This window comes from Gracilinanus agilis, chromosome 3 (genome assembly GCF_016433145.1).
Source record: "Gracilinanus agilis isolate LMUSP501 chromosome 3, AgileGrace, whole genome shotgun sequence".
NCBI lineage: Eukaryota > Metazoa > Chordata > Mammalia > Didelphimorphia > Didelphidae > Gracilinanus > Gracilinanus agilis.
The window spans coordinates 181,324,557-181,351,934 of NC_058132.1; the positions used below are offsets into that span (position 1 = coordinate 181,324,557).

The 27,378-nt window shown below is 34.9% G+C and overlaps 1 protein-coding gene across 2 annotated transcripts; it reads left to right on the forward strand.

Annotated features, from left to right (window-relative positions):
• The first annotated feature begins 631 nt into the window (after positions 1–631).
• On the forward strand, positions 632–26,036 carry CFAP300 (cilia and flagella associated protein 300). Of its 2 annotated transcripts, XM_044666251.1 has the most exons (7): positions 632–738; positions 863–944; positions 4,963–5,038; positions 15,519–15,685; positions 18,318–18,490; positions 21,073–21,139; positions 25,521–26,036. In XM_044666251.1, the coding sequence occupies exons 1-7, from the start codon at positions 632–634 to the stop codon at positions 25,650–25,652; spliced, it is 804 nt and encodes a 267-aa protein (XP_044522186.1). In that variant the 3' UTR covers positions 25,653–26,036. The 2 variants fall into 2 exon arrangements, with proteins under 2 accessions (XP_044522186.1, XP_044522187.1); XM_044666252.1 differs by lacking the exon at positions 21,073–21,139 and having other exon boundaries at positions 18,318–18,485.
• The last annotated feature ends 1,342 nt before the right edge of the window (positions 26,037–27,378 follow it).

The following is a 27,378-nucleotide window of genomic DNA, read 5'->3' on the forward strand; positions in this document are numbered from 1 at the left end:
GACTGAAGACCTGAGTGACGGTAGTACCTAGACTGTGTTAGGGACAGTTAAGAGAGGCATCACCTACGAAGTGTCTTTATGTGCCGGGTACTGCGCTAAGCACTAGGGACACAAAAGCAAGGAGGAAGAAAAAGTGCCCTTGGCCTCACGGAGCTTACACTCTAAACAGGAGGGCAAGCCATAAAAGGAAATTGAAAAGGAAATCCCAGGATGGGAAGGGGTACCTGGCTGGGGAAACAGAAGACCAGGTCAGAGATGTGGCAGCCTGGAGAAGGAAGCGAGGAGAGGGTGTGAGAGGAAAGACAATTGTGTTCTGGATATACTGAGTTCAAGATGGTTGGGGGCATCCAGATCAGCTTCAGTTATTGGACGCCAAGACAAAAACGGCCGTATTCTGGATATTCTGGGGAGGGGGAAGGCTTCCCATTTTGCAGGGTCGTCATTCCCCATTCCCACTCTCATTCTTGGATCTTAAGAGCAGTGGAACCCCCTGCTCAGAGGTGCAAGAGGCACGGCGGGGCGGGGCCTGGAAGGAGAGAGGGAGGGGCGGGGCCTCTCCGGAGTCACGACCTCGTTTCCATGACAACACACCCTGTGGCCTCAAACAGAGTAAGATTGAGTGCAAAGGAGCATGGCTGAGCAGTCCGGGGACAGGAACAACTTCACCTTCAGGTTCCTTCCTCAGAGAACCTTCCAGTTCCTGAGCAATCCCGACGTAGTCCTGCGCCTGCGGAAGTGGTGAGAGGAAGGCGGACAGGGCGCGGGGAGGCACGGGGCTGGGACGCTTGGGGGCGGGGAGCCTCGGGGGCCGGCAGCCTTCCTAAGTCTGACCCTCCGGTCGCGTCTCTCCCCTCTGCCCCAGGTCGATGCAAGGAAGACTCTGCGTGCAAGCTTTCGGGTTTGACGAGAATTTCCAGGCCTATTGCAAAGATGATTTCTTTATGGTAAAATCCGCCTTGGACCTCATTCACGTTCGGGGTCACGTGGTTTGCCCCCCCCCCCAGTCCCTTTTTAAGTGTGAGGTTAAGGTTTATACTATATGCACATTTAGACACAGTTTTGTGTGAGAATAAGGTGTATAACACATACTTTCTTTAAGAATGAGGATAAAGGGGGAGGGACGGGAATCCCACCATTGGCATCTTATAACAAAAATCTCTTAACGTTTCCCTGACATTGTGAACGTTTCAATGAATTAAATTCCCCCCTGCCCCCTAATGGAAACGCGGGGTCTCTGTTATCTCCAGGGTCTGGTCTCGAAAACAAATACCACTTCCCCTAAAAGCCCCAGACTTTAAGTTTCGTTCATTAACACACACACACACACACACACACACACACACACCCCAGAGGTTTAAAAAAAAAATGCAGTCCTGTCCACCCAGACTAATCATCTTTGAACCCTCAGATCCTCGGTGTGATAGTGTCCTCACCAGCTTTTTAAAATGCAGGTACACTGGAAGGGGCTAGACCTTCCAGCTTCTACTGATAATTATTACTTAACTGCCAACAAAGATTCGATTCAAGTTCCACAAATGAGATCCTTAAGGGGACCTTGAATGTGTCTATTGGGAATTTTCGGTTAAAGGGTGGATTAGGGAAGGAATCCTGATTAGGGAAATGGGAAGATACAACAGAAATTTCTGTTCTTCAGGTTTGGAAGGCTAGTCCTAGCTCTGAAGCATGCCGCTCAGAAATTGCCCTGCCTAGGTTTCTTGGTGTGATTATCTTTGGTTTCCAGCCTCAACAGGAATTAGCAGACTTTTAGTTGGGTGTTAACTGACAGAGCCTCCTTCAAGGGTCTACATAGGGGCTGTATTTTGTTTGTGACTGTTCGAGAGTTTCTCTCACAATGCCTATTATGTGAATTCAAAAACTGAATAAGAAAAATTAGGTGAGGGGGTTCAAAAAGAACAGAAGAGAAATAAAGAGAAAAGATCCCAAGACACATCAATAAAAGTTGGTAGAATGCTACCAACAATTTCTTTAAGTTGTCTGTCTTTAAGGAATGTGGCCTGCCAGTCCAGAGATCTAAGAATTCTAGTATCACCTGTCTAACCAATGTAGATGTAGAAACCAGTATCATTAATAAGCATATATATGTAAACTTAAAAATATTGTGTCAGCCTATCAAGTTATAACTAACAATGTGCCAGGTTATTATGAGGTGCAGAACTCTAAGAAGCAGCAAGGCTGCCAACAAGATGCTTATTGATGAGGCTTTCATGACAGACAAGATTACAAAAGATTCATTGTCTTCCTTCTAATATATCTTAAAATACTAACATATACCAGAATTCTTACATCCAAATTAATGTTCTTTAAAGTAACCACCTTAAGAGGCTATATGTTATACATTTATTTCCATGACAGCACTGTTCAAATTTGGAAGGCATGTGGGATATGTAATTCTTCCCTTGGAACTGCCTTCAAAGCAATTTTAGAAGCCATCAAAGAAAATCAGCTTCTTTATACTGTGGTCTCAATTGTTTTTTGTTGTTGATTTTAACTAAAAATTGTACTAAACATCTTTTTTACCAAACATAGCTCTGAACTACTTGTGGCTTTTTCAAAAAATCAAGTCCAGTATATTCCAAAAATATATATCACAAACTTATTCCTAAAACAAAAGAATGTCAAAGATATTTTAACCATAAAATTCTGTATATTAGAAAGCATCTAGTTCTTCTCTGGTTTCACATATGAGGAAACTGAGGCCCAGAGAAACTAAGTAATTTTTCTAAGATGAAAAGATGCTAAGAGCCAAACACACAAGTAGGACCCATAATTCCTGACTTCTGGTTCAGTGCTCTACTGTACCACAAAATGGTAGTGTTGAAGTTAGAATATAGGCTTCCAAGATAATTTCTTTGAAATGTATAAAATGTATTTTGATATTTGGTTTCTGGTGTGTTTATTTTAAAATTTCAGGGGCAGATCCTGGGTTCAAATATGGCCTCTGATACTTCCCAGATGTGTGACCCTGGGCAAGTCACTTAACCACAAATCACTTAACTAGCTCTCATCACTCTTATGCCTTAGAGCCAATAAGATTCTAAGACAGAAAGTAAGGGGGTTTTTTTTGTTGTTGTTGGCTTCCATATTACTTTATATTATAATCTGCATCCACCCAATCTCTAAATTCAATAAAACTCTAGGTTCAATTGAAATATGTGAATTTTCCCTTAAAAATTTCCCATTGAAGCCCAGAAGATAATTAATTTCCATGTACTGATAAGGACAGTTAACTGCCAAACTTTTTCTCAGCTTATATTGTTTTAAAAAAAAAAGGTTTTTATATTTTATTTTTTATTTGTTCCAGAAAGATCGTGTTCTGTTAGGCTTACCTTTTGTTTTTACCTTACTATACTTCAGAGTACAGTAACATATTGTTTCCTTTACAAGTGTTGTTGAATAATGTCATCACAATTATATTAAATTTTCCACAGAATATAAGGAGCAGTTAGAACAGGTTTGCCTCTAGTGTTTTTCCCCCCAATAAGGTCAAAACTCATTATTTATGAATTGTAACACATTCCTAGTAATTTTAGCAGCCTTTTCCCTCTTTTGTAAATGTGGGGACTGATTAAGTGATGACCCTAAATTCACAGTGTCAAGGATGCCTACTTAGTTATCTTCTTCCTAAACTCTTATAATTTGAAATTATTCACCACATGAATATATAGAGTGTTCAGGGAATATTCCATGACTAGCACCAGTGGTGTGAAAGTTTGCCAAGCACTCTTTAGGGCTTTTTGTCCATCTCTAGTGTCCATTTTTCACTCAGTTCTAACCTCTGACTCCAAGAAGTTGTAACATACAGAAGCCACACCCCAATAAACCCATTTCTGCAGGAAGGCTACCAGGTTGAAGCTCCCCCTAATTCATGGTTTTGAGACTTGTTACCTTCCCCAAGCATGTGAAGACAGCCCCTGGCAGAATGGGCAGATGGGAACAATTTATTCAACAGCCATGCTGTCTCCTGAATCGATACTAAGGAGCACTTAGAGTTTGGTTAGATATCGAAGATGCCCAGGTCATCCACTTCATCACAGGCCACTACCAGCCCTCTTGACTTTTATCCTGCCACTGGACTTGAATGACTCTCTGGAAGAGAGAATGAGGTTTGATTTCATGCAACTGTCTCACTTAAATCTAATTCATTGGAAAGACAAGATGTTATCCACTATTTTACTCCAACATTATGATGTCACTAGCCCTCTTTGAAAACAGTTTACCACTGCCACCACTACTATATGTTATCAAGAACAAATACACATAATAAATCTCAGTTTGAACCCTGATAATTTATAGTTTCTGATTATTTGATAAGTTCCCAAACCAAGTATAAGGTACTCTTTTAGGAATGAGAGATAAGTGAACAAAAAAAAAAAAATTCTGCCTTCAAAGACCTTAAGTGCCACTTGTGTCAAAATTGTGCACAGATAATTCTGACACAAGGTAAATTAAGGTAATAAAGGGCACTAATAAAGTGGAGTGGGACTCAGGAAAAGCCATCACACAAAGGTAACATTTTCACTAAAATACAAAGATTATATGTGGAAGTTTTTTGCTCTAATTAGTGCTATAAGAGAGAATTGTTTTCATTTAGTTTTTTGTAAGAAATTTTTATATATAAACATGACATTTTAGCCAAATGTAATTATTATTATTAAATCCTTAAAAAAATATAATTGAAATATATTTCATTAGCTTTTTTATGTTACTCCATATTTGTGAAATTAATAAAACTTTTAACTCTAAAAAGCTATCAGACTTTTGACTAATTTAATTTAATTTTTAATTCCTGTTTTAGAGAGATTTTTAATATTCTAGTTCTTTTATGAAAAGTTTTAATGGTTTAAATGGAAATGTCAATTACTGTAATTATATTAGAAATTAAGTTTCTATTATTATCTTAATGACAAAATGCTTAACTTTTTCTCCTGTTTTATATTTTAGGCTTTTTTTAGAGACCCAAATGTTATTTCAAATTTGCAGTTACTTTCAGATTGTTCTGGACAATGGATTAACTTAGGTAAATAAATAGAATTTAGTATTAATTTTTCTTGTGACTTTTCTAATTTTTCAAAGTAGAAGATTTTACTTCAAAATTTTCTTCATTTATATTGTGAATAAAAGCAACAGGTAAATGTAAGTATTTGCCTTGGTGAAATAACTAACATATTAATCTGCTAGAGAGCCAACATGGAATAATGGATAGAGTCAGAAATATTTGGGTTCGATTCTGGTTTCCCAACATGTGAACTGTGTATAATCCATCCAATTTCACCCCGAACTATTCATCTTTCTAGACTCTGTTACATCAGTTTAGTAGAGAGTTTTCATGCTGGGAGTTTCTTATACAAATGAAATCTCATGTCCAGCCAAAAGAAAAATCACTCTGATAATCCTTTACTAAAAGTAAGTAAAATTTACCAAACATCACTATTCTTATTCAGGAAATTGAGATTGCTAGCTATCCCATGAACCCGAATAGGAAAAAGATCATAGAATTTAGAGCTGAAAATAATCTTAATGATCCTGATACCCTACAGCAATATTTTCCTTCCTTTTCTTATTTTTATTAGATTAGTTAGAATTACATTTATTAGATAGCAAATTACTGAGACTTGGGAGAGAAAAATTTCAACAGAAATTTAGTCTACATTTTATAACTCGGAAAACCTTCAACTGTATAGTGAGTAAAAAAGAAATTTATTCTGCTCTTCCCCAAGCATTATCATCATTACCTTGAAGACTTTAAATAATACTTCCTTCCCTATTCCATCACATTTTCCTTGTGACCTAAGGAATGGGTTTTACTTAGTCTCTTTCCTTATCTCTACTTTCTTAGTGATTTGATCTACTTTTAAAACCTCTGTATTTCCCAAAAGTTAGGTAAAACAGTAAATACCCTTTTGAAAATGGAGTCAGAAAGGCCAGATTTCAGATTTGGCCTTGGACACCTACTAGTTCTGTGACCTTGGGCAAGTCACTTGATCTCTTCCCGCCTCACCTATAAAATGGGAATGATAAAAGCACCTACCTTCCAAGATAGTTTTGAGGATAAAAAGAGGTAATAATTCTAAAGCTCTTTGCTTTAAAAGGCTATGTAAATAAATGTTGTTGTTATATCCAATCAGAATCGTAGGATCTTTGAATTGAAAAGTTCAAAAGCACCCTGGCACAATCCTTACCTGAACAAGGATCCCAACCACAACACCATATGATCATCCAGCTTTTGCTTGAAAACTTCTAGTAAGGGAGAGGTCACTGGCACTGAATGATCAATTTCATTTTTGGATAGCCCTCATTCTTAGAAAATTTTTCTTTTTAATCAGTTTCTAAACAAATTAGAGGTGTGCTAGTAAATGTTTAACAACTGGGTCTCCAAAAGAAAAAATGAACCCAAAACACACCCTTGTGTTTAATCTGCATATATTAACATTTTCTTATGTTTAGACAGTTAATCATCAATGCTGGATTTCTGAGGTGAAGATGCTCACACTAAAAATTTAACAGTTGAGCCAACTCCACGTACCCCTATTAACAAACAAACTATGACTAGCAGCACTGATTTCACTTACAAACAAACCTGAGTGGAATACAACCCATTCATATGAGTAGTTGTGAACAACTTTATTATAACTTTTTTGGACTGATTTGTGATTTTGGAAATTTCCTCCAATACATATGAGCAATATTTAGTAACTTACAGGCTTGGAGTTCAAAAATTTAAGTAACTTGGCCAAGATTATTGTAACTGGCTTGTAACAGATGCAGAACTCTGGTCTTCCTAAAACACAGTTACCAACATAAAGAAAATTGTTCATTATTCACTTTTTTAAAAAATTCTAAGAAGTTGATGAGAATGTGTAATAAGAGTTTGGAGTTATCTTAAAGTTAATTTATCAAAAGTTGTTCATTCATATGTTTGAACTTGAAAAATATTTTGCTCACCATATTTCATTCAGTATGTCCCAAGATGTGTGATTTCTCTGTAGTTAGTACTCCTTCCACTGATAAAAATTACAACTCCTTTTTCTTGTAATCACTTCCTAATTTATTCAACAGCATTCAATTTCTCCACTTCATTATTCCCTCAGTTGTCCCAATAATTTGCCTAGTATACAGTTATAGCTATATCTCTACCATTATAAATACCTTTAGCAGCTCCCTTCCCCCTGCCAGAGTTCAAAGTACAAACTCCTTAAAATGTAAGCATTCAAGCCCTCTACAGTCTGGATCTGAGTTCCCTTTTCATTTGTTGCACATCTCCCCTTCATTTGCTATGTGTGGGGCAGCTGGGTAGCTTAGTGGATTGAGAGTCAGGCCTAGAGACAGGAGGTCCTAGGTTCAAATCCGGCCTCAGACACTTCCCAGCTGTGTGACCCTGGGCAAGTCACTTGACCCCCATTGCCCACCCTTACCACTCTTCCACCTAAGAGCCAATACACAGAAGTTAAGGGTTTAAAAAAAATCAGCGTACATTTGCTATATATATATACATTATATATATATCATATATATATATATATATATATATATATATATATATATACACACACACACACTCACACACATATATATACACAGCCTAGACCACTAGCTGTACTTCAACCTCATTCTTTTGTTGAATTGAATTCATTGTTGCTACATGTATCACAACATCTAGGCATGAAAGACAAAAGTAAAATGTCTCCTTCCCGTCTTTAACTTTTAGATAAAAAAAATAATGCCATATAAGGTTAATTATTTCTGAGAGGCCTAAGATCTACAGAGTTTGTGTTCAATTCTGGGAGTTGCCACCCTTTTGAAAGGACATTGATAATGTGGAGATTACAGGGTATGCAGGTTGTAAAGGACCTTGAAATTATGCCATATGAGGATTAGTTGAAGGAACTTGGGATATTTAGACTAAAGAAGAGAATACTTGGAGAAGGTAGAATGGGGGAGTTAGAGGAGCTGTGGTCAAGAACCATTACCTAAGGTTAGACTTTTGTTTGGTCCCAAAGGGAGAAGTAGGAGAATTGGGTAGAAACTTCATCAAAGAAGATTTAGTTTGGTATAATTTTCCTAACCATTAGCACTGTACCAAAGTGGAATTGGCTGCTTCAGGACACTGAGGGTTTTTCCTCTTTGGAAGATCCTTAAGCAAAAGCTCAATATTAAGTATGCTGGAGGAAAAATTCTTTCTCAGTGATAGATTTAACTAAAAGTAGACTCTAAGGCCCCTTCCAACTCTGAGATTCTGTGATTCTATTTATAATAATAGAGCCCTAAATGCAAATTGTTTATTGAAGCATGAAATGAAAACAAATTGATATTTCATACTTTTATATTCAATATTTCGATGACTCTGTGAGCTCATCAATGAGAAAATTCCCCTCCAATGCTGCACATCCCAATCCTTCCATAATTTCTTATCCAGTGAAACTATTATTTATGTTCTTCAATAAATCCTCTACAGGGGACTTACTCAATCTCCTTGAGGCATTTTCTTATCTTTGCATGAAGAATTAAAAAAAAAGCTTTAAGAGAATACACATTAGCCTCTACTGCTTTGAGTTTCAATCAATACTTATTTATCACCAAATCAAGATCCTGAGAGCTATTATTTACTGACCTCTCTGACTCTCTTTTCCTTAATTAGATCAGCACCTAGCTCACAGTCTCTCTTTTCCCCAACTCTTGTCCTCTTACTAGAGGAAGACTTCAGCAAACATACTGACACCCTAAATTTCTAATTCCTTAACATATCTCCCATAAGATAACCTCCACCCCACTTCAGATTTACATATGGTCATACCTTTCATCTAACCATCACCCACAAGTATTCCACTTGTAGGTGCATGAACCTGATTGTAATATGTTATCATCCTACCTTTCTCTCTGTTTTATAACCCCAACTCCTTTTATCCTCATCAAGACTTCTAATCCCTCTACCCATCATTGCATTCCAGGCCATCTTCTTTGCACTTTGTCCTTTCCCCATTTGATCCTTGACAAACTGATATAATTCTATCTATACTCTTCTCTCAAGTTACCTGCCCTTTCATCCTGTTGCCAATCTTGCCATGCCAAGCCCTAGCTTTGCATTACTTCTGCCCTCTGCTACCTTCGCTCCTCTCCATGTGCTGCTGAACAGAGCTGAGAAAATCACAAAACTGCCAATGGTTTCCACTACCTATTTGCTATAGAATGTCATCTGAACCCTTACTGTTCCAAGGCAATCCTTTTCCAGTTTACAGATGTAAAGTCACTTTACAGGCAAATCTTTTTATACTTCCCTAAATAATACACTTATGTACCCTTGAAGGCCACTTTCCCAGATTTTTTCATCTGTCTTCAAATCTCCCATGACTACTTTCCTTCAGAGGGAGAGAGAGAGAGAGATAAACAATACTGAGAGCTCCTTCTTATCCCTCATATAAAATTCAGATACCTTCAGTTATCTCCTCCACCCCTTGGCAAACCTCATTCCTTGATCCCATTCCATCCTGTCCTTTTCAGTAGATTGCCCCTCCTTTCATCCCCACTCTTAACTGATCTTCAATCTTTCCCTGTTTACTAGATCTTTCCCTGCTGCCAGAAAACATGCCCAAGTCCCACATTCTCCAAAAATTCACATGATCTCCAGGAGTGACAGAAGAGTGTGGTAACCATCATAACCACCCTTTCTCCTAAATGTCACTAATAATTCCCCATAGCTATCATGCCATATCTTTTCTTCCTTTCGTAGCTAAACTTCTTGATAAGACCTCCTATAATTAATGCCTCCACTCTCATTTTCTAAAATCTCTGCCGCCTGGCTTACAGCTACATAGTTCAGCTGAAACTCCTACCCAACCATTATTGCCTTTTCCCAGTCTTCCTCCTTCTTGACCTCCCTGTAGCCTTTGACTTTATTGATTACTCTCTTCTCCTTAAATATTCTCTCTCTAGGTTTTCATGACATTGCCCTCGCCTTTTTCTCTCCACTTGTCCAACTATTCCTCAGTCTCCGTTGCTGGATCTTCTTTTAGGTCACACTTTCTAATGTGGGAGTAGGCCAAAGCTGTCCTGGGCCCTCTTTCCATCTATGCTGTTTTACTTGGTGATCTCATCAGAGATGATTCCGTTTTGATTATCAGATCTATTTGTCTAGCCTCAGCTTCTACCTTAACCTCCAGTCCCACATCTCCAGATACCTTATGGACATCTCAAACTAAATGTCCTGTGTTCACTTTAAACTCCACAGGTCCAGAACTAAACTTAATATTTTTCCTCCAAGCCCCACTCTCTTCCAGTTTTTCCTATGACACACAAGGACACCACCATTCTCCCAGTCACCAACACTCACAACCTGGTGTCATATTTGACTTCTCTCTCTCTCCTTCCCTTCCTCCTCATATCTAATTCTCCTCTCAAGTTTTGTGGATTGTATCTTTGAAACATTTCCCTTCAGTCCTCTAACACTGCCACCACCCAGGTGAAGGGCTTCCTTATCTCATGCCTGGATTATTGCATTACCAGTACTATTGGTCCTCTTTTATACATCAGACCTAAATTAAAGTGGCAGTAATAATAATAGCTAACATTTACATTGTGCTTTAATACTATAAAGTATTTAAGTACAAAGTGCTTTGCAAATATCATATTTTATCCTTACAACAATTTGAGAAGTAGATGCTGTCCTTATCCCCATTTCACAAATGAAACCGAGGAAGACAAATGTTAAGGGATTTGCCTAATGTCAAACAGCTAGTCACTTATCAATTCTGATTTGAACTCATGTCTTCCTGATTCCAGGTCCAGTGTTCTATCCACTTGGTACCTCTATAGAAGTGACAGAAGAGTGTGTTTCCATCACAACCACCCTTTCTCCTAATTACCATTAAGAAATATATAATAAATTTTGGTAGTACTATAGCAGGTAATTCTATTTCTAGTTTCATCTTCTTTGGTTACTAGGCTACCAACTGTGCTCTGTGTTGGTAAGACTGTGGGTCTTAGCTACCTCCTAACAAAACCAGATGATTTTACCACAGAAATAATGGAAGGTTGTGTTTCATTATTCTAGTAGCACCCTTTTTTTCGTGACTACTTTATGCTTTATTCTTGGGGAAATGCTGTTCCTACTACTTCCAGAACAGTTCACCCAAGGACTGTTATAGGATCGGCAACATTGTCAGAGACTAAACAGTCTCATAGGGTCAGGAAGACGTGGGCTCAAATTCTGCCTGTTATAATTTACTTAATATGCATCCCTGAGGAAGACACTCAAACTCTAACCCCTTTTCCTCACTTTTACATGGGGATAATATTATTCTCACAGTGTTTACTATGAAGATCAAATAATTTATAAAGTATTTTTACAAAATGTAAAGATCAAAAGTACTTTTCCAGCCTTAAAGAACTATATATATGCTGGCTATTAGCTATTTTTATTTGCTAGCTATTTTCCCAGTGTGTAGCACAGTAACTGACACTTAGTAAAATCTTAATAAATGTTAGTTGACTGATCATGGACAGATCACTTGACCCCCTGGATCTCACTGTCCTCATCCATAAAATGGGGGAGGGGTGGGGTGAAGTGGGTGTGAGTGAGGGTTTGGACTAGATGAATGCAAAGCTGTCCCTTCCAATTCTAAATCTATGAGCCTAAGCTACTGTCATTGCCATTATCTAGTCCTCTCCTAGGGCAAAAGAGGAGTCAGAAATAAAAATATCATTGGAATAAGGGATTGCAGGAGAACACTGAATCTCCGTTGTTTGACCACACAAATAAAAAAGAAAATCCCTACTATATGATATGTACAAATAGAATTTATTTAACAACTGAATTGAAAACAATAAAAATATTCAATTTTATCCTGGATATATTTCTATAACTGAATGGGGTTCCTTGGGCTATTTCTAATAATATGTCATAATAAGAAGTAGAGTTGGAAGGGTCTTCTACTTCAATCTCCTCGTTTTAAGTATGAGAAAACCGAAGTCCAATAGAAGTAAAATAATTCACCAAAGAACATATAGCCATTGACTGCTGGGTTCCAAATTCAAGTTTCCTGACTGCAAGCACAACATTTTTCATGATATCACAAAGCTTCAATTCTTCACACCCTTTCCAGGATCCATTTTTCAAGGGACAAATGATATTCAGGATACAGGGTTGAATGAATGGGGAGGGAGTTCAGGAAGTAAAAAGATCTAGGGAGAAAAGGTAAAATTATGAAATAATAAGACCTCATTTACAGCAACTAAGAGCTTATGATGATTTGGACATAACTTGACTGAAATTTTTCTTTACCTAGAAAATCCCTCTTTAGTACATAAAAGAAAAATTTGTGAGGAACAAAATTTAAATAAATGCAAACTGTTTATGCCCGCTGTCAAAAAGTTCTTTAGAAACTTTTACATTATTGTTAGTTTACTTGCTATGTACTTCATGTCATCATGGAGTGAAATAATTTTTGTGTATCCTCCTTACTTAATGAGATGTCCATGAAATGCCAAAGAAAAGTCCCAAGAGAATCTTAGAATTGTGGAGTCATTGGGACATTGTCACTAAATTGAAAAATGGCTTTTTGTGAAAATGAGATGTATATTAGCTCAAGTCCACTGATCCTACTTCAATGCATCTCAAAACTAGTGGACCATACATAGACCTTTGAGGTATCTTAAAGTTATTGATTAAGTGTTAGGAGGTACAAGCTAACTCTAAGGTCTAAAGAAGGAATTAGAGTGAAAGAAAGAAAATGACAGGTAAAGGAGTAGGATCACCATTAGACGATTACAACCAAAAATCATTGGCCTAGAGGACTGAAGTGTAAGGGATAGATTTAATTTGTTCCTCCTCATCTACCTTTACCTCTCATTTCCCATGCCTTACTCTCTGCCTTCCCCTCCACCTTCTCAGAAATACATGCTAGAAAGTGGCAAGAACATGCTATTCTGAAATAAAATAAAAAGATAACTTCTAATGGGAAATTTAGATAGATAACTGTCAGGTAGTTCCCTTAGATGTAAACATATAACTAAGTTAATGTGACTCAATTGGACCCAATTTATATTTCTGCCTCAAGGAATTTAACCTACTTTATTTTTAATCACTACAAGATCATTTTGATGATTACTTGGTATCGCTTAATATCTGGAACTCCTAGACACTCTTCCATTTTTTCAGCACTTGCCTTGAAATTCTTGTCCTTTTATTCCTTCAGATGAATTTCATTATTTTTTTTTCTATTCTAGCTCTACAAAATAATCCTTTAGTGTTTTGACTGGCTTGTCACTAAATAAATTAATTAAAGCATTTTGGTCATGTTTTATTATATTGGTATTAGCAATCCACAAGCAATTAACATTTCTCAAATTAATTAGGTTTCTTAAATCTTAAAGGATATTTTGTAGTTGCATTCATGTGTTCCCTGGGTGTGATTTGGTTTATAGAGTCATATTTTATGCATTCTGTAGTTATTTGAAATGTAATTTCTTTGTCTCTTCCTATTAGGTTTTGTTAGTAGTGAATAGAACTACTGATGATTTCTGGGAATTAATTGTATATCCTACAATTTTTCTAAGTTTATTGTTTCAATTAATTTTTAGTTAATGCTTTAGGATTCTCTAGGTCATCCTAACTCATGCAAAAAGTGATAGCTCTGTTAACTCTTTGCCTATATTTATCCTTTCATTTATTTTTCTTACTGCTGCCTTCTAACAACATGTTCATAATAATGGTGATCTTAGAGTAAAGGCAATGAAATTTTTCTTTCTTAGATATAGTGTTTACCCTTGATTTTAAATAGATTCTATTTACTATTTTAAGGAACAGTCTATTCCTGTGCTTTCTAGTGGTTTGTTTTTTTAAACAGAAGCAAGAGGATTTTGTCAAAAGTCTTTTAGTATCTATTATAGATATCATTTTTATTACTTTTTTATTTACATGGTCCATTATGTTTATGTTTTTCCTTATATTGAACCAACCCTGTATTCCTAGTATAACTTCAAACTGGTCATGAATAAAATTTTTAATTTGTTGTCATAGCCTATTTGCCTAATACTCTATTTAAAATTTTTGCATCAGTGTTCATTAGTTTTCTTTCATACTTTTGTCTCTCCCTGGCTTAAATATCATGATAGTTTTTATACATTAAAAGAACTTAGAAGGATTCTTTCTCTTCTAATTTTTGCAGTTTATATAATACATAAATTACCTTTAAATATTTGGCAGAATTTACTTATAAATCCTTCTGGTTGGGGAGTGTTTGTTTTTCTCCCTTTTAGGGGTTCATTTACAACTTACTCAATTTATTTTTCCTATATTGGATTATTTAAACAATTTTTCTCCTACTAATTTGGTTATTGTTTATTTTAGTAAATAATCATTCATTTCATCTAATTTTTATGTTTTGTTGTCATATAATTGTTCCTGCTAGTTTCCTTTATTGCACTTGTTGTAAATTTTATTGTTTGGTTTTCTTTTTTTTTAATTCAGGTTAATTATTCTTCTGTTAGCTTTTTTTAAGTTCCTATTTTTATTTACCAGTTAAATGTGTTATTTTGTTAATTTCTGATTTTCAGAATTTCTAATTTAGTCTTTAGGAGAATGTTACTTGTTTTTCTTATTTTTTAAAAATTGCATGCCCAGTTCATTGATTTCTTCTTTCTCTATTTTTGTTAGTAAAGTATTTAGAGAAATAAAATTTTAAATGCTTAACTTCTAGTTTATCTTTTTTTGTTAGATTTGTCTAGGTCTGAAAGAATTACATTGAGGTCCATGGCTATTATTGTTTTACCATCTATTTTTCTCTACATTCATTTAAGTTTTCCTTAAGTATTTAGGTGCTATGATGTTCAATTCAATGCACATACACACACAGTATTGATATTATTATCTATCATGTCTTAAAAGTATAATGTAATTTGCTTGTTTTATCTCTTTTTATCATGTCCCTATTTCTATAACATTGTTATAGAAATCATTGTTACTCTCTGCTTTTTTCCCTTTATCTGAAGCATAATAAATAGATTCTCTTCCAACCCCCATTTTAAGTCTATGTAAATATTTTGTTTCAAGTATATTTTTTATAAATAATTTATTTTTGAATTCTATTTTCTAATTCATCCTCTTAGTCTCTTGATTTTTATGGGTGAGTTCATCCCATTCTCTAGTAGATTACTATGGAAATAATCTCTGAAAGCATAATCTTTATTGTATCTCTTTCAGACATTCTGTAATTCAGGTTTTTTCCAAAATTACATTAAAATTCCCTTCAATTAGCCTGTATTTTTTAACCTTTTGCTACTTTTAAGTGATTAACAAAAGTGAGATATATATTAGGAATTATTAATGATTCAATATTCATTTTAGAGAAATGCCTTTATTTATAATTTCATTTTAGTAGATTATTCGATATCTCTAGTTTACTTACTATGGTTTTTATTAATGACATTCTGAAATTTTTACCTTTGGACGTAATTTAGGATAACAGATGAATGTATTTTATTCTCTGAAAAATATCATCTTTCAGGAGAAGAAGTAAAGAAAGTTGAAGCCATACATATTCCCTGCACACAAATTTCAATGGCCTTTTTTGATCGATTATACTCTGAAGAAATTGTTCGAGAGAATGGACATATTGTTAAATGTTTGGATAATTTTTGTGATCCTTTTGTTATTTCTGATGAGTTAAGAAAAGTAAGTACAGTAGTAAATTTTGAGAGCATTTTTGAGAGTAATTTTCATACTTTGAGCACTGATTGACATGTACTATTTTATGTTCTACCTTTTACACACATGCCATATGTGTGAAGTGTCTATTGTCCTCACAGCAAATTAACATGTTTTGCCTATTTGGAGATTCTTGTTCTCCCCTTTTTATATAACTCTCTTCTAGTATTTCTATGCTCTGTATACAGTTGGTGCTTAATTAATGAACCATATTTTTTCTATTAAGTTGTAACTGTTGTCCTTAGAAACATCAAAAGACTATTTAGAAGCAATTAGCCTTGGAAGACAAACATAGTATTATTTTTCCAGGTTCAACAAAATTATTTTTGTAAGATAAGAAGCTTCCATCAGGCATCATAGATAATAAATGGAAAGCTGAATGGAACCTTAGTTATTATGGCCATGTAGTCCAACCCAAGCATTTTATACCTAAGAAATGGAGGTACCACAAATTGAAGTCAGTTAACCAAGGTCATACGGGCAGTGACCAGAGCTGGAGTTTGAATTGACTGCATTGACTCCAAATCCTCCATTCTTTCTACTGTGTGATGTTTCCCCATAGCTGTCATTTAAACAAACCATTAGACTGAGAAGGGAAATTTTAACTTCTACAGTCTAATAACTTGCTGGTCATTTTTTGCCTGTACACATATACATATGTCTATAGATACACTAATCAATCAGCAAGCAGTTATCAAGCAAATACTGTGTGCCTGGACTTTTTTGGAGACTAAACAGAGCCTTTTGTAAATTGTAGATAGGTAGGACAGCTTGATCCAAGGCTTAAAAACAATTAAACTTATTAACATTTTATCTTGTTTGTAATATCTTATATTTGAATTGTACTTTACAGTTTAAAAAGCATTTTCTTATACATAAGACAGACACATATGTATATACATGTATATATAAATATATTTATATACATAATTATATAAATTGATTTTCAGATGACTATCATGATATTTTCATTTTGCAAAAGAAATTTAGGCCAGTCACATATAACCGGTATGTGACCAGGCCAAGACTTGACTCAGTTTTAAAATAATAATAACAAACAAGTTAATAAAACACAATATGTTTAGTGATGCTTAAATTAAAAACAATAAAAGAACCATCCTCACTGAGTTAGTTGATACTGTTTATATGTGTGTGTGTGTGTGTGTGTGTGTGTGTATGTATTTTTTAGTTAACTGATAAAGTGTTTTTAAAATGCCAAAACATACAACTCTGAATCAAGATTTTCTGTTTTAGGGCAGGTCCTAAATACAAATGGGTCAATTTATAACAAGTTCAATATAATAGAATAATTATTTAAGAGGAATCTGTACTGGATTTGTAATCAGAGGATCTACTTTCAGTTTCTGATTCTTTACTTAGTATAGGTGATCATGTACAAGTCATATAACCTCTCTAGACCTCAGTTTCTTCATCAGTAAAGGTGTTGGGATAAATGATCTCTTAAGGCCTATGATCTTGTTTATCCCAACTTAACTAGTTATACCACCATATATTTAGAAACTAATTCTTTAAATGCTCTCACATCAATTTTCTCTGTATATACATATATTTCGCCTTATACACATGCATGTGCACATATGTGTGTTTATACATATGAGTGTAAACATATAGACTTTTGCATGTATACATGACATGTAATATGTGTGTACTTTCACAAATACTTCTATCTTTTTTTATTTCTATCTTTTTAATGTAGGGACAGGGATAAGGACTACACTTGTGATATCATTGGTATTAGGAATCCAGATTTTTAAAAACTCCCTTTACCAATAGAAATCAGGATCTCTTCTACAAAATATATTCTTAGATATTTGACTAGACCGATGAGAAATTTTTTTCCCAGAATCACAGAGCCAGAATGTATCAAAGGCAGGTCTTCCTAACTTTAGGGTCAGCACTCTAACCTTTCTTTTCATATAATGTGTGAAAATACATACATAATAATATATGTACATATTCTCTGCGGGGGGGAAAGAATAAAATATGGAAATACATTTTAATATGTACAATTAATAGTAGAGTTTTATTTTATTAATAAGTCAGAGGTTTTAATTACGCTATATGTACACACAAACATGAATACACAACCAAGTTGATAATAAATCCATGAGTGATTTAGCATATAAATTTTACCTGTAAACATGGTGTAGTAGGAAGGGATCTTAGGTCATCTAGTCTAACCCTTTCCTTTTATAGCTGAAGAGACTAATTAGAGGGATAAGATGATAGGAACAAAGTAAACTAAACACCAAGAATAAGCAAAAAGCATTTTAAAATGATAAGGCCACTGCCTTTAAGGTAGGAATAAAGAGAAATTATATGTGGCAGGTCTAGAGAAGTCCTTCAATGAAATGTCTAATGACAAGGCAGAAGGAAAACAGCTAAAATACTCATCTAAATTACACTGGATTTTGGTCTTCATGCAGGAATTTCAACAAATTCACTAATAACTATATATGATCTATGTAAAAAAAACTTTACTAGTAAAAAGTTTGAACACATATTTTCAAAAACATTTCAAAAATTCTCAAGTCAATGTTACCTTAAGATTAAACCATATTTTCTCATCTTGTATAAGGTTTTACTAATGGAAGACTCAGAAAAATATGAGATATTCAGCGAATTAGATCGGACAGAGTTTCTTTTTTGTATTTTTAAACATCTTTGCCTCGGTGGAATTCTTTGTCAATATGAAGATATACTTGACCCATATCTAGAAACAACAAAGACTATCTATAAGGACCTTGTGAGGTAATATTTCTAGACTATAATATGTTAATGTTAGATTAAATGACAACATAAGCAATACTCTGACTACTCTGCATGCTGTCCATTTGTTGTCTATTTGTGATCATTTAAAAATAGCACCACTGTGGCCCACACTCATTCCTTCTACCTTACTGCTATAAGCCACATAGGCCTGAAGTGTTGCTGGCCTTGCCATACATAGTCAGATATCTTTCCTCTTCTTCCTGACCAACCACTTATTCCATATCTAGTGCTCCACTCATATCCAAATCTGCAATAATTGCCTCTACACCCCCCACCATACCCATAAACTCATATTCTTTTGGGGAAATCTTTGAATTCTCTTAATTAGTAGTAAAAGTATATTTTATACTTAGCAGGAATGTTATATTTAATTAATTTTGTATCTATTTTAAGTTTTTAGCTTGGTTTATGAGATTCATTGGAATGTGCAAACTCTACAAGTCTACAAATCTTTTTTTTTTAATAAAACATTTACAGTTGCATTTTTATCTTGTTTTCTTGGTCTTTCCTATATGTTTTCCCCTCCCCTACCACCACTTCCTGTAAATTTATGTTAAAAATTCTTTTTTTAGTAACAAGAACAGAAAAATTAACTTCTCAACTAGCTTATAATAGCAACTCTGCTATTACATACCTCTTTAATGTCCCAGTTCCTTCAAGATCTATTTCAGGTTTTCCCTATTTTATTCCTTGGAATCTCAAATTAACTTTCAGCGAGTTAGGTTATTTGCTTTTAGCTTCTCCATAGATACTGTATTCACAGCTAGGGAGCACAATGGTCTTGGACTAGAAAGAGCTGAGTTTAAATCTATGTCAGACACTTATTAGCTGTATCTCTGGGTACATTACTTAACCTCTGTTTGCCTTAGGTTCTTCAACTGTAAAAAGGAACTAATAATAGCATTTACCTCTCAGGATTGTTTTCCTTGAAGATCAAATGAGATATTTATAAAATACTTAACACAGTAGCAGCTAATAGGTACTTAAATGCTTGTTTCCTTAGTTTTTAACTAATTTTACATTCAGTAAAATTAATAATTTGTAAATCACTAACAGTTTTCACAAAGAAAAACATTTTTATTTATATTCATACTAAAATTCATCCTAAAGTGTTATTTCTTCCTTTAACCTAGTAAGAAAAAAAAAGGTGAAGCAAAAACCATACTAGAAAAAAAGGATGTAGGGATAAAGAAGAGATTGCTCATGATGGCAGCAGTTCCAACCAACTTGTTTAAGCTATATTCCATACTTATACTTTGGTAGATCTGTGACTTGACTGATTCAGGTTTGCTCTCCAACTGTAGCTAGGATCAGCAAAGGCCTCTTGTAGAAGATAGGATTTTATTTGGGACTTAAAGGGAGTCAGGGAAGCCAAGAGGCAAAGATGAGAACGGAGAGCATTTCATGAATGGGAAACAACCAAAGAAAATATCAGGCATCAAGAAATAGAGTGTCTTGTTCCAGGAACAGAGAGGAGGCTACTGTCACTAAAACAGGGTTTAACAAGCCTAGAAAGGTGGGAAATGAGGGTAAGCTATGAAAGGCTTTGAATGTCAAAGAATTTTATATCTTATTCTAGAGGTACTAGGGAAACATTGGAGTTTATTGAATGAGGGAGGTGACATGGTCAGACCTTTACTTTAGGATACTCCACCTTGACATATGAGTGGAGGACAGACTCAAGTGAAATCATAATGTTCCATAATTTACAGCCCCATAAAATTTTTGGGAAAATATTGTTGTAATTTTAAAGGGACTTTTGCAGCAATGAACAGTTTGATGTTATTAAAAACATTGATTTTCCAAATGTGATACAAGTTCATCTGCTTGGAATTTACTTTTAGGCACAGCAACTCACAAAATAGACAAAAAATACAGAATTTCTATCCACCTTATGCCCTTTTGCTTATATAGTGACAATTATAGGATGGGTTTGTTTCCCTTTAATCCATATGATTTCATATGCACCCTGATGTACCTGCATATACTCATCCCATCCTGATAGATTTCTTTTCCAATCCTTCCCTTATGAGAGATTATATGCATTTTGATGTTGTTTTTAAAATATACTGGTGTTAGGGGCAGCTGGGTGGCTCAGTGGGGATAGAAGAGGTCAAATTTGGCCTCAGATACTTCCTAGCTGTGTGACCCTGGGCAAGTCACTCCCTCACCCCCCAAACCCCACTGCTTCCTTCCCTTAGAACCAGTGGTGGACTCCACCTTATCTGAGATCTGTTTAGGAGCTGTAGATTGACTACTTAATGTGAAATCTTGCTATAATTCCAGTGCTGGGGAAGGGAGGAGTAAATATTTGGTTGTTCTATGTTTTGGTAAAGGATACGCAGCATATGTCACCATCCAAAAGAGGGCTATCTCCTCACTTAGAGTATTTACCAAAGTCATGGATTATTCATATTATTGTATTATTTCTATGTCCAAGATGAATAAAAGGATAATTTGTACCTAAATTTGTAATTACCATTGACTAAAACTATGTAAATATAAGGTATGAGTATGTATAGATATGTCTAAAATATATTTTCTTTTTTCTTTGATTCTAGTGTTATAAAGGATCCTCAGACTAAGAATATACGTGTTTCTTCTGTTGTCTTTAAGGTTACAGCATACGTAAGTCCTATTCTGCTGCTTTTTTATCCATTCATTACTAATTGGATAGATAAGTATTTAGGTACTTGTTACTTATGGAATTGGAGTAATAGATGCTAGAAGAATGTTCATTCATTTATCCATTAATTGAACAGATAAAATCTTTATGAAATGTCTTTATTTTTACAAAATACTGTATGTTAGAGATTTATAGATGTGTATATATATATGCATATACATGTATATGAATAAGCATGGCCTCAATTGCCTCATTCAGTCATTTATGCCTAAGCCCGGTAAGACATGGCTCCTCTCACTAAGAAGGCTACCATTTCCTGTGGAGAGTGATGCAAATACACAAATAACTGTAATGCAAGACAGACTCTGTACCTCCCTTATGCAGGAGAAAAGGTTGAATAACCCAACTCTTATTTTGCTTTTTTAATATTTTTAACATTTAAAGTCATCCAAAATTGGAATGTGCTGCCAAAGAAATGAAATAATTTTTCATTGTGTGGAAGTCTAAAAACAAAATCTAGCTGAACCCTTTTGGGGGTTGTTGTAGAAGGCATTCTTGGTCAGGTCTGCATCAGATCAGACGGCCTCTAAGGGCTCTTCCAACGCTGAGATTCTATGAACTCTCATGTGAATGAACCAGACATCCTCAGAAGCAAGTCAGGTTTTAGATAAATAAAAGGTATGGAAAGAACATTTAAGAAAAAGTTTGAGGCTGAAGAGGAGTTGATTAGAATAAAGGATTTGGGCTGGTCAGAAGGAACAGTGGAATGTGCAAGGAGGGGAATGGACATGAGTAGAATAAATCTGAATCCATTTCAAGGAATAGAGGGAAACAGCAATATTCAACTTTGTATCATGTTGGCAAAAGAGGAGGAAAATTTGCTCATTTGTCAGAAATTGGAGGAGAACATGAATTGGTTCATACATTCCAATGGTGATGTTAGTATTTCTAAGCATGCCTCTTTATAGTCTTTTCACCTCATGTGTTCTTTAGACGGTGCTTATGATGACGACAGATCTCCTGGGTTGGAGAAGAATCCTGGGCCCCTTCCTAGGCAGCCTTCTGATGCCAGAGGATTTAGAGCCAGAAAGGCCCCTAATGTTCAGTCAGTTCATCCTCATTTTGCAGACAAGGAAACTAGCCAGGAGAAGTTGTGACATGGCAAAGCCTACACCGAGAGCTAAGATTCAAATCCACTTCCTTTGACTCCAGATCCAGGGCCCAAGTTCAGTTTGGCAGCTAACATCACATAGAGCTCTAAAGTTTACAAAGTACTTTACCCACATTATCTCATTTGATCCTCACAGCCCTATGAGATAGGTTCGACTATTGTCCCCATTTTTACAGATGAGAAAGCTTTATTAAGAGTAGGAGGAGAGAGGACTGGATTTCAGAATATCAGGGTTAAAACAGATTTAGAATCCAGAGGTCATCTAATTCATTGCATCCCTGAACAAGAACCCCACTTTAACATATGCAAAAAGTGGACTCAGGTACTTGCTTAAAGACCTCTAATGAGAGTGAGCCCACTACCCCAAAAGGTAACTCATTCTTCTTCGAGTAGTTATAATAATTATCAGGGGGGTTAATCATTATAGTGAAACAAAATCTGCCTCCTCTCTATAACTCCACTTATTGTTCCTAGTTCTGCCCTTGAGGGCCAAACAGAACAAGCCTGACCTCTCTTCCACAGCCTTGCAGATATAAGGTCAGCTACAGAGAAGACCAGACCTTAAATACCAGGTGAAGGAGTTTGTTTAGCGTGCATATGAAAGGTTTTGAACTTTGAAAAGATTAGTCTCAAAGCTCTATGTAAAATGACCTGGAGAAGGAAAAAGCTGAAACCTGACCAGAAGCTGTTATCATAGTCGAGAATGAAACAATGAGGATGGCTTCAGTGGGAATAGAAAGAAGGAAGAGGTGGCAGGAGATATTACAACATCAATTCAGTAGGACATGGCAGATGTTACACTTGGGGAGAAATGGTGTTTTAAAAGTTCTATTGCAGAAGAAAAAAGCTGTATCATAGAAACACTGAGTCCAAGAAGGGGCATTCAATAATAAGGGGTAATGACATGTGAGCCAAACTGCTTAACTCTTATTTTGCTTCTCTTTTTGTCTGCCAAGGAGAATGATCTTCAGACTATAAAGGAAAGAACAAAAATGACTAAGATAAGTAGGGAAATACAAAGAGATCACAAAATTACCCTCAGTGAGTCAGTAGATCCAGATGAACTACATCCTTGAATGCTGAAAGAACTGAATTGGACTACTAAGCCTCTGTCAGTGATCTCTGAAAGATCATGAAGCATCAAAGACATTCTACAGGATTCAAAAAAAGCAAATTTTCTGATTTAAAAAAATGAGAATAGAGCCTAGCAAACCTCAATTCCTAACATATTCTAGAGAAGATTCTATTCTAATAAACCTTCCCATGATTGTAGAATAGGTATTATTAGTATTGTTAGGTGAATTCAGAACCAGTTTGAATGATCAGACCCAAAGAATGCTCGCTAATGTCAGTGTCATTCTGAAAGGAGGTCTCCAGTGGAGTACCCCACAGATTCATGCATGGCCCGATGCTACCTAATATAGTTTATCAATGATTTGAATAAAAATATGACTGCCAAGGTTCTCAGATTTGCAGAGCTAGGAGGAATAGCTAAGACCATAGATAAAAGAATCTAGGGTAAAAATATATATAGATAGATAGGTATACCAGTAGATTCAAATATTGGGATAAATATGAGACAAAAAATAATAAAATATTACACTTGGGTTAAGAAAAGAAAATACCAGTTTCACAAGTACAAGATAGGAGAGATATAGAGGTCTGGTACAAGAGGTGGAGATCAGGGAGATATAGTGGGCAATAAACTCAAAATGTGTCAACAGTATTATATTGCCAAGTAAGATAATTTGATCCTAGATTTCATCAACACAGGATTTCCAGGGACAAAGGAGGCCATGCACAGAACACTCCTGGATTATTATGTTTAGTTTGAGGGTTTCACATTTTAGTGAGGACTTTGCAAAGTTGAGTAGCCAGGAGAGGACAACCCAAATAAGAAAGAGGCTTGAATAATACCATATCAGCATCAACTGAAAGAACCGGAAATTTTAGGGAAGACTTAGGAGTGATATGATAGTCTTCAAGAATTTGAAGAGTTAAACCGTACTTATTCTGATTAGTCCCAGACAGTAGAACTGGAAAGGTAAAAATTTCAGACAAAGTGAGCTATTTAAAAAAAAAACTTTATATATATATATATATGTATATATATATATATATAAATTTTTTTAGAGCTCTCTAAAAGGGACTGTCTTGGATAACTGAAGGTTCTCCCTTCCTAGAAATCTATTAGCAAAGGCTATATGACTGCTTGTTGGATTTAGAGTAAAGATGTTCAGGTCTAAATTTGAATTTGATTAGGTGAATTTGACTGATCACTGTGAGATTACTGTGAGACTGAGGGATTGAGATAAGAATTAAGTGTGATGAGACTAACGATACATATAAATCTGGCTCTTCTTTGGGGGTCATCTACTTTTATAAACTTGTATTTTTTTCTTTGCTATTTTTCTCTGATCACTCCTGCTACCTATTCCTGACATTTCTTACTTCAGAAATCAGTCTGTGGCCAAGTTGCAGGCAATCACATAGTTTTTGTATCTAATCATGATTTTACAGCCACACATTCTAGAATGCCAGAGTCTTAACATCCTAAATACTTTTAAGCATCAACTTCAATAACTTAAAATTATTGCCTTGAAGAAAGCATTTTTTGTTATCAAAGTAAGATGAATCAAATCCCACTCCTTCCATTCTAACCTAAAAGGAACAAAAAGTAAAAGAAACTAGAAATTAAAGTCTTGGGGCTTACCATTTTCCAAAAGAATATTATCTGCAGCTATGTGGCACAGTAGATCAAGTGCCATGCCTGGAGTCAGGAAGACTCATCCTTATTAGTTCAAATCCATTCTCAGACAATTACTAGCTATGTGACCCTGGGCAAGTAACTTAACCCTTTTTACCTCATTTCCTTATTTGTAAAATGAGGTGGAGAAAGAAATAGTGAACCATTCCAATATCTTTGCCAAGAAAACTCCAAATGAAGTCATGAAGAGTCAGACAAAATTGAAAACAACTGAACAACAAATTTAGAATATAAATTTATTGAAAACAAGAATTTCATTTTTCACATACAAAGTCTAGCACCACAGTGTTAATAAAATGTTAAATGATAACCCTTTAATTATTTGATATGGTTCTGTATTGAATATTCCATGGTGCTTTGATAAAAATTTAAAATTCAATGTTCAATAAAACTCAAATTCAGTCATGTGTACAGTAACTTAAGTGGTTTTGTTTTTGTTTTTTAGGATGAAAATTTTATGTGCTACCCTTCAAAAAAAAGTCACGAACAATCATTTGCTTACTTTATTGTGGATCCTTTAAAACGTCACATTAATGTTTTATATCATTCTTTTGGTGTAGGTGAACTATCTTTCTAACTGATATCCCATGTATATTTACAGCTATTCTTCTAATTTTTGTTATTCTTTGTATAAAAGTTTATGAGTTGTTTGGTAGAACTTAACTTCTGAGCAAAATTCAGTTTATAATTTACTTCACATAAAATGCTGTGTACCTCAAAAAAAAAAAAAAGAGAATAAAATCCTAATCCTTAGTGTTGGATTACTGTTCTTCTGGATTGCCAAGAGAGGAATAGACTTCCATCTTTCATTTCCCATTTAATATTACTAATGAATTCTGGATTTATTCCTGAAAATTACTTGTAAGAAAGTCTAGTCTGTAATTAGATACATACTTTAAATCTTGTTCAATCTTTATTTACTCCATATATTTTATGTTAAATATATTTTTATAAAAGTAATAAAAATGTTTTCTCAGCAAACTCTTTGAATGCATAATTTCATTTTTATATGACTGTTACACTTATTTATATATATTCATGGCAAACAATTCATACTTAATGCAGCAAGTTTATATTCCTTATAATAACAGTGTGCAAGATGAAATATGCAAGTATTCACATTATTATCCCCATTTTACCAATAAGGAAAAAAGCAATTCAGAAAGGCAAAGACTTGACTCGATTCATACAACTATCACCATAGTAACAGAAGAAAAATTTGGACAGAATTTTCTCTTTAACTCTAAGTCCAGCATTCTTTCCTCTAAGCCACACAACTTACATTTTTAGGATTTAAATGACATATAAACATTATCAACACATCTGATTTTCTGAGAGTTTTACATTTTCTTCATCATTAATTGACTTAAAAATAGAAGAAATGTGATGAGTCAGATAAATATCTTTTGCCTTCTACTTCTGAGAAATTCAAAGCTGCCTTGTTGCCCAGCCTATATCAAATTCTGCATTGTTTTAGCCATCTCACTGTTCTTATTAATTTTTTCAATGGAATGCATACTTCCAATACCTGTGAGAAAGGAGTTATCTGCTAAGAAGGGGAATTAAGTGAGTTCCAGGCACACCAGATCCGAGGATGAATGCATGTGTGGAAAATCACATATACTGTCCTACATTTTCCAATATGTTGGTCAGTTTTGATAAAGATTTTCCTTCCTTTCATTTATTTTTGATATAAGGAATTATTTCAGGGCAGGAGAGGGTGCCCTGGGAATTGTGGATGACATAAAAACAAAAATAACAAAATGTACTCAAAATAGTTTATCGCAGGAAATCAGGTGAAGATGGATGAAAAGCAAGCTGACTCTACGTTCTCCTCTAACTTGGATCAGTTTCTGATTCTATTTTTCCACATCGCCTTTATATAGGTACTTTTCCTGCTCACCCCACCCCCAAACCACCTTGTTTTTCAGCTCCCTTTTATGTGTTGTCTTCCCTAGTAGAATTTAAGTTCCTCAAAGAGCAGAAACTATCATTTTTAAAAACATTTGTATTTGAAATGATCACCATATTATCTGGCACATAATAAGCATATAATAAAGGATTTAGCTCATCTCTAATCCAATTTTGAAAAGCCCCATACAATAGCCCTTGTCTCATTACTTTTCCCCAAGTAATTTGAATTTTATCTGCTCTTTGGTTAACAAATGTGCTCTTTGCCCATCTTCTGAACCATGAAACACTTGCAGTCCTTGGAAATTAAATGAATGTCTGTGAACATACCTTGTAGTCATCATAACATATATTATTACCAAGTCACTGGTAGTCGTTATGCCAGCTATCTA